General features: G+C 41.5%; 1 protein-coding gene across 1 annotated transcript in view; it reads right to left on the bottom strand.

Annotated features, from left to right (window-relative positions):
- The window catches only part of obscna (obscurin, cytoskeletal calmodulin and titin-interacting RhoGEF a), a 183,017-nt gene that overhangs the window by 68,715 nt on the left and 101,738 nt on the right, over window positions 1-12,564 (bottom strand). Inside the window, 7 exon segments of the mRNA XM_034179154.1 lie at window positions 444-710; window positions 893-1,159; window positions 3,991-4,257; window positions 7,725-7,991; window positions 8,484-8,750; window positions 9,772-10,038; window positions 10,146-10,403. Coding sequence (XP_034035045.1) covers window positions 444-710; window positions 893-1,159; window positions 3,991-4,257; window positions 7,725-7,991; window positions 8,484-8,750; window positions 9,772-10,038; window positions 10,146-10,403 — 1,860 coding nt within the window.

Raw genomic sequence — 12,564 nt, forward strand, 5'->3', positions numbered from 1 at the left:
CTGGTGAACTCACTGAATCGACGCCATCCACATCCTGGCTAGCCATTGCTTACATGGCTTTGACACGCCAGAACTCTGCTGGTGCTGCGGTGCATTCTGGGAAGCGCAGGGGATTATGGGCCACGTTGAAGTAATGAATACTATTAGAGAAGGCATTTAATAAGTAATTTTCATGCAGTCATTCATTTTCTATACCCGGTGACCCCAATCAATGGTCACTGGGGGACGACGACACCCTGGATAGGATGCCTGTCTATGGGCAGACAATTCAAGTTCACAAAAATAACTCCAAATGAAGAAAAACTCCAACACCCGCATGTGCTGTATGTATCATTCTGCCACCTGACACACAATCCATTGTCTCACAAGACTGAAGGAGCCAACAAGAACATTTTAACCCATGGTTCTAGTTTATTACACTGTATAAATCTCAGTGCACAAACCTTTCACTGACAGACTTGCAGCTGTCTGCACAGGTCCAGCGTAACATGCGTAGCTGCCGCTGTCTTCAGGTTTGAGTTCCTTGATGTGCAGCCGGAGGAGGCAGCCATTATGCTTCATCTCATACTTGCTATTCGCTCTCAGTGGCAGCTGGTTTTTCTTCCACTGCACTGACAGCACAGGCTTAGACAGCTCACAGGACAGGATGGCTGCAGCCCCCTCATCGGCTTCCACACTTTGTAAGTCTTTCTTGAAGAATGGAGGAAGTTCTAGGAAGGACACGTCACATTACAGGATATTTCTGGGCTACTGGCACAAGAAGGTAAAATGCCTTTTAAAGACATGTTGTGTTGATGGTTTCAGTTTACTTGTTTACAGGTTGCAACACGAGAAATAGGAGTTAGAGAAGTTACAGTGCTGATATTGTAAAATAATCTAAGTATGAAAACACCTTTCACTAATACAGTTGTGGTGCTCTCTGCATCTCCAGCTTGACAGGTGTAGCTGTCACTGTCCTCAGATTTGAGATCTTTGATGTAGAGTTGGTGGATACAGCCGTCTTGTTTCATCTCATACTTCCTGTTTGCACTCAGCGGCATGTTATTCTTCTTCCATTGTACCTCCACCTCAGACTTGGACAGCTCACAGCAGAGGAAAGCTGTAGCTCCCTCTTCAGCCTCCACCCTTTGTAAGTCTTTCTTGAAAATTGGAGGAAGTTCTAAAATACAATCAAAAAAACAAATAGAAAAGCCGTTCTTACCACAAGAGAAATGTTGCATGATATAATGATGTGGAGCAACAATTGACATACATTTTAAGATTCTTTTTCCGGCCTACTTGCATGCACAGATGTGCTTAACAGATTATAATCATGATACTTCACAATGCAACAAACTCCAAAGAGAAGAGACAACCACAGTATCAATGACCAGTGACAGTACTTGTCGTGTGTAGTGCTGGAGTATAGTGCAGTGTAGTTTTCATTGTTTTCTTGCTTCCAGCTACAGGTGCAACCTAGCACTTTGGTGCATGGAGAACCAGGTAGCACGTAATCCGAGACTACAAGACTAAACTCCGAGAGATTTCAGAGCAGGCTCAACCACAGAAGTATTGTGTGCAACACCCACCTGGGCTTAGACATGCGCTTTCACTTACCATTTCAACTACATGTCAGCCTTTAGGCCTGGCATTTTGAGGCAAAAGCTAATAGAAGGTAACTCTGATTGTCATGTTCCGGCCCTTTAGTTCTGGACCTCTTTCTGTTCTCATGCTCTGAGCCTTCAGTGATTTTATTCATGTCTTGTCATGTCTGTCAATGTCTTGCTCATGTTTTCATTGTTTTTTTTTCTGTTCATCATCCTTGTATTTGTTCACTCTTGATCACTTAGTCATTCCAGTTTTAGTTTGTGTTTTTACACATTTTTTTGTATTATGGTTTAGTCACAGGTTTTTGTTACTTTCAGTGTTGCTTATCTGATTTTGTTCCATATGTTATTTATTGCATTATCTGTTATCTTGTTTTATTTATTGCGTTATCTTGTAGTCACTGGGTTTTAGTCTCAGTTTGCACAGAGGTTGTTTTGCCACCTGGTTATCTTTTATTTCTTCCTTCAGTCATGATTTGTTTCCATCTTAGTTTTGTTCTTATTCTGATGATTCACTTTTCAGTTCATATGTTTATGCTTAATTCATTCCTGGTCATAGTTGCTTTGCATTCTGTCCTTGGTCTCTGATTTTGCCCTTCTTATTTGATTGCCCCTGCACCAGCCATTGTGTCCTTATCTCTCTCACTATGATTCTTTCTGCTCTGTTTTCATCCACTTCCGCTCTTGCACCTGCTCACGTGTCTTTGTCTCTTTCATCACTCCACTCTGTTTTCCTGCTTTCACTTTCTTGCACTGTGCACAATTTTTGCATTCCCTGGTCACGCCCCTTCCAGAACTTTCACTGATTACACCACCAGTCATTTAAGCCTTCACAGTCTCATAGCTCACCGCCAGATCGTTGTCTTTGTACACTTTGCAGCCCTGTTCTTTGCTCTGTTTTTGCCTGCATGTGTTTTGACTCCACCTTGTTTTTTTACCTCGATTTTGCCTTGCCTCTGATAGCCCTTACACTGTGTTTTTTGACCTGTGCCTGTTTATTGTACCACATCTCAGCCTCTTGCCTTTTGCTACCTTTGCCTCGCTGCTGGACCTCCTGTGTACCGAATCCCTGCCTGTTATTAAAGCATCTGAACATTACCAAGTCTAGTGAGCTTGCATTTGTGTCCATCTGGTTTGCCACTCCTGATAATGATATCTAATCTACCGACCACCTTGTAGTAGAGACATGTCTTGGGTACAGGCTAAAGGAGTCAATCTTGACAGAACATACAGAGTGAAATCCCAAAAGGTAGTCTGGTACATAATTTCAGCTACTTCTACAACTCACATGATACCAAGAGTATTGGACCTTCTCTTTCAACTTGAATCATGGCAGGAAAGCAAAGAGGGGGACCCTGCTGCCTGGGCAATACAGGCTGCCCAGTTCTTGCTCAGTCCTGTGCTCTAGAGAGGACATCTCAGCTTCTTCTCTTACACAGAAAGCAATAGTAACCAGTTATAAACATAACCTCAGTTGGCACAGAGTACAGGGCTATGGATTGCTTCTAATGAGAGCTGGGATCCTTATATCCCACTGTGCAACTATCACCTGCAACTACGTCATCAGCCCACTTCCAAAAGGGTGCAGTACTGCCTGCTCTAGTAGTGCCTGCTAAACAAGGGTGAGAATGTCATTTTCAGCATGAAACCCACTGGCGTTTTTTCAACACCTGGGAGGAACTGAAGCCAAATTGAAACAGCTAGTGACATACTATTAGAGAAGGAATTTAACAAGTCATGCTCATTCATTCATTCATTTTCTATACCCGCTTACTACATTCATGGGTCGTGGGGGGATCCCAGCTGATGCATTGGAAGAACTCAATTCAATTATGAGCAGGATTTCCATCTAATAAATATCTGTAGCCCCAACTCAAATAAAGCACATCCATGCAAGATAATGTAATTTAATTTAGTGGGGACTACATATATTTATTAGATGGAAATCCTGCCCATAATTGAATTTAGTTCATCCAATGAGTCGTTTGTTTGAGTGATCACTCAAAAAACTGACTCATTAGATTGGATTCCATCTAATAAATATATGTAGTCCCAACTAAATTAAATTACATTATCTTGCATGGAAGTGCATTATTTGAGTTGGGGCTACAGATATTTATTAGATGGAAATCCTGCACATAATTGAACTGAGTTCATCCAAATAGCCATTTTTGAGTGTGTGAGGTAAGGTACACCCTGGGCAGGATGGCAGTCTATCCCACATAAGTCAAGTTCACATGAAGAATTCAAAATGAAGAAAAATTCCAACACCCGCATGTGCTGTATGTATCATTCTACCACCTGACACACACAATCCATTGTCTCACAAGACTGGAGGAGCCAATAAAAACATTTTAACCTGTGGTTCTACTTTACTACACTGTATAAATCTCAGTGCACACACCTTTCACTGACAGACTTGCAGCTGTCTGCACAGCTCCAGCGTAACATGCGTAGCTGCCGCTGTCTTCAGGTTTGAGTTCCTTGATGTGCAGCTGGAGGAGGCAGCCATCATGCTTCATCTCATACTTGCTATTTGCTCTCAGTGGCAGCTGGTTTTTCTTCCACTGCACTGACAGCACAGGCTTAGACAGCTCACAGGACAGGGTGGCTGCAACCCCCTCATCGGCTTCCACACTTTGTAAGTCTTTCTTGAAGAATGGAGGAAGTTCTAGAAAGGACAAGTGAAAATAAGTAACATTACAGGATATTTCTGTGCTACCAGCACAAGAGGGTCACATGCCTTTTCAAGACATGTTATGTTGATGGTTTCAGTTTATTCTAAACATGTGCTAGATGGGTGGAGTTTCAGAAGCAGTACTGTTGATATTACAAAATCTCATCACAAGTACACGTTTCACTACGGTTACAAAGGGGCAAAAAAATTAGTGGTAAATTTCCACAAACTTCCAATGAGAAGTTAAGCTTTTGTAGTTCTGGAAATTTTTTCCTTTTTTTTTTTTGCAGTATTCCAACCTGGAAACGTTCCATGGGAATTAAGAGGAATATATTGGAATTAATGAGAATGTACAGCTTGGGACTCCGGCGAGGGCAGTCGCATCTCCTCCTCTCTTCTCTATCTCTGCTCCAACCTTCAAGTCCCTACTTCACCGGACTGTGAATTCTTCAAACTATATTGGATTAACCATGGAACTGATCAGCCAGAAAATTAACAAGACGGCTGCCACCAGAACCATGACCCCTCACCTGTCTGTCATGATTAATGAGTTGGGCAAGGCGATAACATTCTCAGACTGCGTTAACCCTTGAACTCAGACGCAAATTGGATAACATCTCAGAGCAAATGCATGCCTTGCAAAGGAAGATGTCGGAGACCAGGGAATACTCATAAATTGGATCTGGTTGTTCATGTGAGCTGCAAAGGTGTTTTCACTGCTCAACCATAAACATGCAGGCTTATCAGCCTTTGAAGGATAAAACGCCCCATTGTTTTCCTCCAGAGGAATTTCTCTTGGTGAACCATTCGGCTGCCTTCTTTCTTATCTTCTGCAACTCCAGCACACACGGACAGAAACTGACATAAACATAACTCACACATGGACAGAGACTGAAATGCATGTTCCCACCCACCACTACCCCTCCTGTCGCCATCCCCCACCCCATCCAGGCCCCAATTCACGCCACTCCCTTCCCCCTCCAGGATGCTGTATTAATTAATTGCTGTATTAATTGTAATTACTGTATCTTGTCTGTGGTAATTGGAGTGTGGATGTAATCTCGTTGTTGCACTCGTGTAATGACAATGACACCATCCAATTTATGGAAATTAATTGGAATTAATTTCAAATTTGTGGTATGGCAATTTACAGTAGTGTTCAGAATAATAGTAGTGCTATATGACTAAAAAGATTAATCCAGGTTTTGAGTATCAGTACCAGTAGATTCAGTAGATTCTTACAAATCCAACAAGACCAAGCATTCATGATATGCACACTCTTAAGGCTATGAAATTGGGCTATTAGTAAAAAAAAAGTAGAAAAAGGGGTGTTCACAATAAGAGTAGCATTTGCTGTTGACGCTACAAACTCAAAACTATTATGCTCAAACTGCTTTTTTAGCAACCCTGTGAATCACTAAACAAGTATTTAGTTGTATAACCACAGTTTTTTATGATTTCTTCACATCTGCGAGGCATGGAGTCAACCAACTTGTGGCACCTTTCAGCTGTTATTCCACTCCAAGATTCTTTAACAACATTCCACAATTCATTCACATTTCTTGGTTTTGCTTCAGAAACAGCTTTTTTGATGTCACCTCACAAGTTCTCAATTGGATTTAGGTCCGAAGATTGGGCAGGCTACTCCAAAACATTAATTTTGTTGGTTTGGAACCAAGATTTTGCTCCTTTACTAGTGTGCTTGCGGTCATTGTCTTGTTGAAACACCCATTTCAAGGGCATGTCCTCTTCAGCATAAGGCAACATGACCTCTTCAAGTATTTTGACATATCCAAACTGATCCATGATACCTGGTATGCGATATATAGGCCCAACACCATAGTAGGAGAAACATGCCCATATCATGATGCTTGCACCACCATGCTTCACTGTCTTCACTATGAACTGTGGCTTGAATTCAGAGTTTGGGGGTCGTCTCACAAACGGTCTGTGGCCCTTGGACCCAAAAAGAACAATTTTACTCTCATCAGTCCAAAAAATATTCCTCCATTTCTCTTTAGGCCAGTTAATGTGTTCATTGGCAAATTGTAACCTCTTCTCCACATGTCTTTTATTTAACAGAGGGACTTTGCAGGGATTCTTGCAAATAAATTAGCTTCACACAGGCATTTTCTAACTGTCACAGCACTTACAGGTAACTCCAGACTGTCTTTGATCATCCTGAAGCTGATCAATGGGTGAGCCTTTGCCATTCTGGTTTTCCATTTTCTTCCACGCGTCTGGTTTTTTTTTTTGTTTTTTTTTGTCCATTTTAAAGCATTGGAGATCATTGTAGATGAACAGCCTATAATTTCTTGCACCTGTGTATAAGTTTTCCCCTCTCCAATCAACTTTTTATTCAAACTACGCTGTTCTTCTGATCAGTGTCTTGAACGTCCCATTTTCCTCAGACTTTCAAAGAGAAAAGCATGTTCAACAGGTGCTGGCTTCATCCTTAAATAGGGGACACCTAATTCACACCTGTTTGTTCCACAAAACTGACGAACTCACTGACTGAATGCCACACTACTATTATTGTGAACACCCCCTTTTCTACTTTTTTTTTACTAATAGCCCAATTTCATAGCCTTAAGAGTGTTCATATCATGAATGCTTGGTCTTGTTGGATTTGTGATAATCTACTGAATCTCCTGGTACATTGTTTCCCATGTAAGAAATATACTCAAAACCTGGATTAATCTTTTTAGTCACATAGCACTACTATTATTCTGAACACTACTGTATGCAAACTGTATCATGTACAAACATAAATTTAAATAGTTTGTTTTGTCCTAAACAGACATATATACAAATATTTCTAATACAAACTTTAAAACTGATATTTATGGCTTTGATTTATTTGTGAGTACAATTTAAATAAATCATGATTTTTCAATTAATAATAATAAAAGCAAACAAAAACCCACCAAGAATGTTGAATTTTAAAAAAGTATTCCCTGTGAATCTCCTCTCGTCGTCCTCCTCCTCCAAAAAAGATCCCAATAAAAGTATAAAATGAAAGCATTTTCTCTCAAGCTTCTCAAGTCTCGTTTTTTTTCCACACTGGATGAAGTCGCTGGGCTCCGATGCAGTAGTGTGGATTCAGTAACCTTGCTGTAATGTGCAGAATTCTAGAAATTATTTCTCCATGTGGCAAAGGGATGCACAGAGCATATAGGGGGTGTGGTCGCAACAGTCCTGGAGCCAGAGCTATGTGCAGGTGACTGAGGAATACACAGTGCAGGGTAGAAATTAAACTTTTAAATTAATTTGCATTAAATCTGATTTGCTACAAGCTGGGGTGTTTTTTTTTTTTACTATGTTTAAGTTCCCTGTTATAGTTTAACCTGCAATTTTGCTAATGTCTAGTTTATTCCATTCATTCCCACACATATATATTCCTGTTACTTCCATTGGGACCATTTCCAATTTTGAAAATTCAGGGAATTTTGCAACCTTACCTTTCACTAATACAGTTGTGGTGCTCTCTGCATCTCCAGCTTGACAGGTGTAGCTGTCACTGTCCTCAGGTTTGAGATCTTTGATGTAGAGTTGATGAATACATCCATCTTGCGTCATCTCATACTTCCTGTTTGCTCTCAGCTGCATGTTGTTCTTCTTCCATTGTACCTCCACCTCAGACTTGGACAGCTCACAGCAGAGGAAAACTGTACTTCCCTCATCAGCCTCCACTCTTTGTAAGTCTTTCTTGAAAAATGGAGCAAGTTCTAAATACATCAGAAAAGCAATGTAAAAAGGTGTTTTTACCAAGATAGAAATGTTGCAAGAGGCAATGATGTGAAACTAGTGTCACGAATGTAATCATTTTCTATTTCCATCCTACTTGCATGAACCCATATGCTTCATGGATGACAATCGTTATGCTTGAATGGTAAAATGGACTGCATTTATATAGCGCTTTTCCATCTGCATCAGGCGCTCAAAGCACTTTACAGTAATGCCTCACATTCACCCCGATGTCAGGGTGCTGCCATACAAGGTACTCAGTACACACCGGGAGCAACTATTGGCTTAAGGACCTTGCCCAAGGGCCGTTAGTGATTTTCCGATCAGGCTTGACAATGCAACACACTCCAGAATGAAGAGACAAGCCCAGTCAAATGCATTAGCATTTTTGGTGACTTCAAAGATGTTGGCCATGTTTTTGTTTTTTTTATTTACTTTAGTTTCTACTTTTCTATGCTGTATAAATCTCACACCTTTCACTGATAGAGTTACAGTGGTTTCCACACTTCCAGCACAACATGTATAGTTGCCGCCGTCTTCAGGTTTGAGATTGTTGATGAGCAGCTGGAGGAGGCAGCCATCCTTGGTTATCTTGTATTTGTTTGTGGTTCTCAGAGGCAGGCATTCCTTCCTCCACTGTACTGACACAGGAGGCTTAGACAGCTCACAGCACAGGGTGGCTGTTGCTCCCTCCTCTGCCATCACTGCCTGCAATTCCTTTTTGAAAACAGGTGGGAGCTCTGGAAAAAGAAAGAAACATGCTAAGGGGAGGAATGTTGCAGGATTTTGTTTTAGTATAACAAAAACAACTGCTGGGACATGTAAAAGTCCTTACACATTTCTGACAAAGAGAAGGGGAAGGTGCCACAGCATTTTCCATAACTGAATAATCAATCTCACTACTTATTTTTTTTGAAAACATTTTGCCAGCCTGATGCCCTTCGTGGCATTAAAGGGGCTCTCACAGTTACAGAATATAGGTCAACACTAGGGGAATCAGTTAATTCATAGTAAATCTTGGCAGAAATTGTGACGCAGGCTTGACTGACCACAAGCAACTTTCAATTGGTCTCATGACAAAATGTGACAATGTGTAGCAATTTGTATTGAGCCCATGACAAGGGTAAGCCAAAAGTACTGAAGAATGACTATGAACCTGCCATGGCATCATCAGGAGTGAAGCAGAAGGTGTCACAAAACTGTCAAGAGTTGTGAATCACCAAAATTGTTTTTCAATATCATTACAACATCTGGACATAGCCCGTATGTAAGAATTCTGATAGTACAAGGATTATTATCTTTGGGCAAATATATGCCCATCAGTATTCAACATGACTCAATTTTTGTAAGTGTTTTAAGGCTTTAACTCTTCGCATTTTTCCAGGCCTGGAAATAGCTACCTTTTGTGCTACTTTCACCTAGTGGCTAGATTTGATACATGATAAACATCAGATAAAATAGCAACATCTTTTGAAGTTTTTGGTTCGCTCAAAAATCAAGCCATGAGTGGGCACCACCCCGTGACTCAGGTGACGGGACAGCGAATGGCTGTGAACCTCTCGCCGAACTGTGCGGATTTCCTCGTGGCTGCTGTTTGCAGGCTATCACAGCCCAGTGAGACACTGGCCTAACAAATACCAGATGAGACAAAAGCACAAAAGTGCTGGAGCAATAACTTTATGAGATAACAGCATGCATGCTTGATATCATGCTCTATGCTATGCAATATCCCAATAAAATAACACACTGAAGTCAACACACCTTTCACGGACACAACTGCAGTGGTCTCTAAACTTCCTGCTTCGCACGTATAGCTGCCGCTGTCCTCAAGTCTGAGGTCTTTGATTAAGAGCTGTAAAATGCAGCCATCTTGCTTCATCTCATATTTTCTGCTGGCTCTCAGTGGCAGTCTGTTCTTCTTCCATTGTGTTTGCACTCCAAGTTTCGACACTTCACAGCACAGTGTAGCTGTACCTCCCTCCTCAACCTCCACATTCTCCAATTCCTCCTGGAAGAATGGAGGGAGCTCTGGGAAAAAATGAGAACATAAGACAGAACGAGTGATACTCATTGTAATAGGAATCTTTTATATTTCATTTGTCGAAATCACCTTCTAAATACTTTTTGAGTTTTACCTGTTACCGTAAGTGTGGCGCTGCTCTGCACATCTCCTGTATCACAGCAGTAAATGCCCGTATCCATCAGCTCTGCTTCACAGATCAGGAGCAGGTTGACTTTTCCCTCCTTACGCATCTGATATTTGGCACCATTCAGTAGAGGGATGTGGTTGCGTGTCCAGATAACCGGAGTGACGAGGTCAGAGGTTGTACAGGACAAAGTGGCCGTCTCTCCTTCCATGATCACAGTGTCTTTGGGCTTCTCCTCAAATAAAACTAGAATTTGCAGTTATGTGATGCTTTAGAATGTTAAACAATGAGAAAATGGAAGGTGACAAACAGTTTCTGAAACATCAAGATGATCTTATTGTACACCTTTTCAAAAGAAGAACATAAGCCGCCGAGTCTGATTAAAATCTATATTAAAGAATGTGACTGAAAATTTTCCATAAACATTGAAGGGACGCACCTATAAGAACACCCTTTAAAGGGGTGCTGGAGTGGCAAAGAAGGCAGATCAACTCAGTGGGCGTCACATCATAAAACAAATGGCTTCTTGAAGAGTGTGATCAAGGCAAAACTTAGCTGTAGCTAGTTAACATATACAGTGCATGTGGAAAGTATTCACAGGGCTTTACTTTTTCCACTTTTTATGTTACAGCCTTATTCCAAAAATGGAGTAAATTAATTTTTCCCCTCAAAATTCCGTACATAAGTATTCACACCGTTTGCTCACTACTTTGTTGATGCACCTTTGACAGCAATTACAGCCTCACATCTTCTTGAATATGATGCCAGAACCTTGGCACACCTGTCTTTGGGCAGTTTTGCCCATTCCTCTTTGTAGCATCTCTCAAGCTCCATCAGGTTGGATGGGGAGCGATGATGCACAGCCATTTTCAGATCTCTCCAGAGATGTTCAATCGGATTCAGGTCTGGGCTCTGGATGGGCCACTCAAGAACATTCACAGAGTTGTCCTGAAGCCACTCCTTTGATATTCTGGCTGTGTGCTTAGGGTCATTGTCCTGCTGAAAGTCTCCCAGTTCCTGCCACTGAAAAAATCTCCACAGCATGATGCTGCAACCACCATGCTTCACTGCAGGGATGCTACCTGGTTTCCTCCAAACATGATGCCTGGCATTCATGCCATGAAGTTCAATCTTTGTCTAATCAGACCAGAGAATTTTGCTTCTTATGGTCTAAGAGTCCTTCAGGTGACTTTTGGCAAACTCCAGGTGGGCTGCCATGTGCCTTTTACTAAGGAGTGACTTCTGTTTGGCCACTCTACCATACAGGCCTGATTGTTGGATTGATGGGCAGCCAGCATTAAGAAGAGTCCTGGTGGATCCGAACTTCTTCCATTTACAGATAATGGAGGCCATTGTGCCCACTGAGACCTTCAAAGCATCATAAATGTTCCTGTACCCTTCTCCAGATTTGTGCCTCAAGACAATCCTGTCTCAGAGGTCTACAGACAATTCCTCTGACTTCATGCTTTGTTTGTGCTTTAACATGCACTGTCAACTGTGGGACCTTATATGTAGACAGGTGTGTGTCTTTCCAAATTATGTCGTTACTGAATTTACCCCAAGTGGACTCCAATTAAGCTGTAGAAACATCGCAATGATGATCAGTGGAAACAGGCTGAACCTGAGCTCAATTTTGAGCTTCATGACAAAAGCTGTGAAAGCTTATGTACACATGATTTCTTAGTTTTTTTTTTAATTTTTAATAAATTTGCAAAAAGCTAAAAAAGAAAAAAAAACTTTTTCATATGGTAATTATAGGGTATTTTGTGGAGAATCTTGAGGGAAAAAAATTGAATAATTAATTTCACTCATTTTGGAATATGACTATCACATACCGTAAAAAAAATGTGGAAAAAGTCAGGTGCTGTGACTACTTTCTGGATGCACTGTAACTTGAGGCAAAAATGAGAAATTAGCTAACAATAAGGGCCCCTTCACACATAATATGAATGTGGCTGAACTGCGCATGAAGCAGGAATCGTATGCAATACGTGTAAAATCGGAGCTGCCTCTAACGCCTTGTACACCTGTTGCTACAACTATTCATACACACCAGTGGCTGAAAGACAGAGAGTGACCTGTGAGAGCCCATTTCATCCCTCTTGCGGCAGGTATTGACCAAATTCCAGTCGACACACACGAACATCTAACACTGCTTGCTTGGCACTTAGAAAATGTGTGATCATTCGCATTGTTAACACGACAACAGTCAGCAGAGGATCACAGTCGAGGTCGATGTGATATTTGTCTAAGTGCCCCACGCGTGTGGCGTTGCAAAACACCAATGCACATGTGGCATACCAGAGTGTCGGCTCCCCCCTACAACACGTGCCGTGCGTGTGAATCGCACGCGTGTTGCGCTCTTCCCCCATCCACAACCTACGTCATAGCTGGGGAACACGTACCA

The sequence above is a fragment of the Thalassophryne amazonica genome, chromosome 10, assembly GCF_902500255.1.
Source record: "Thalassophryne amazonica chromosome 10, fThaAma1.1, whole genome shotgun sequence".
In the NCBI taxonomy this organism is placed as follows: domain Eukaryota; kingdom Metazoa; phylum Chordata; class Actinopteri; order Batrachoidiformes; family Batrachoididae; genus Thalassophryne; species Thalassophryne amazonica.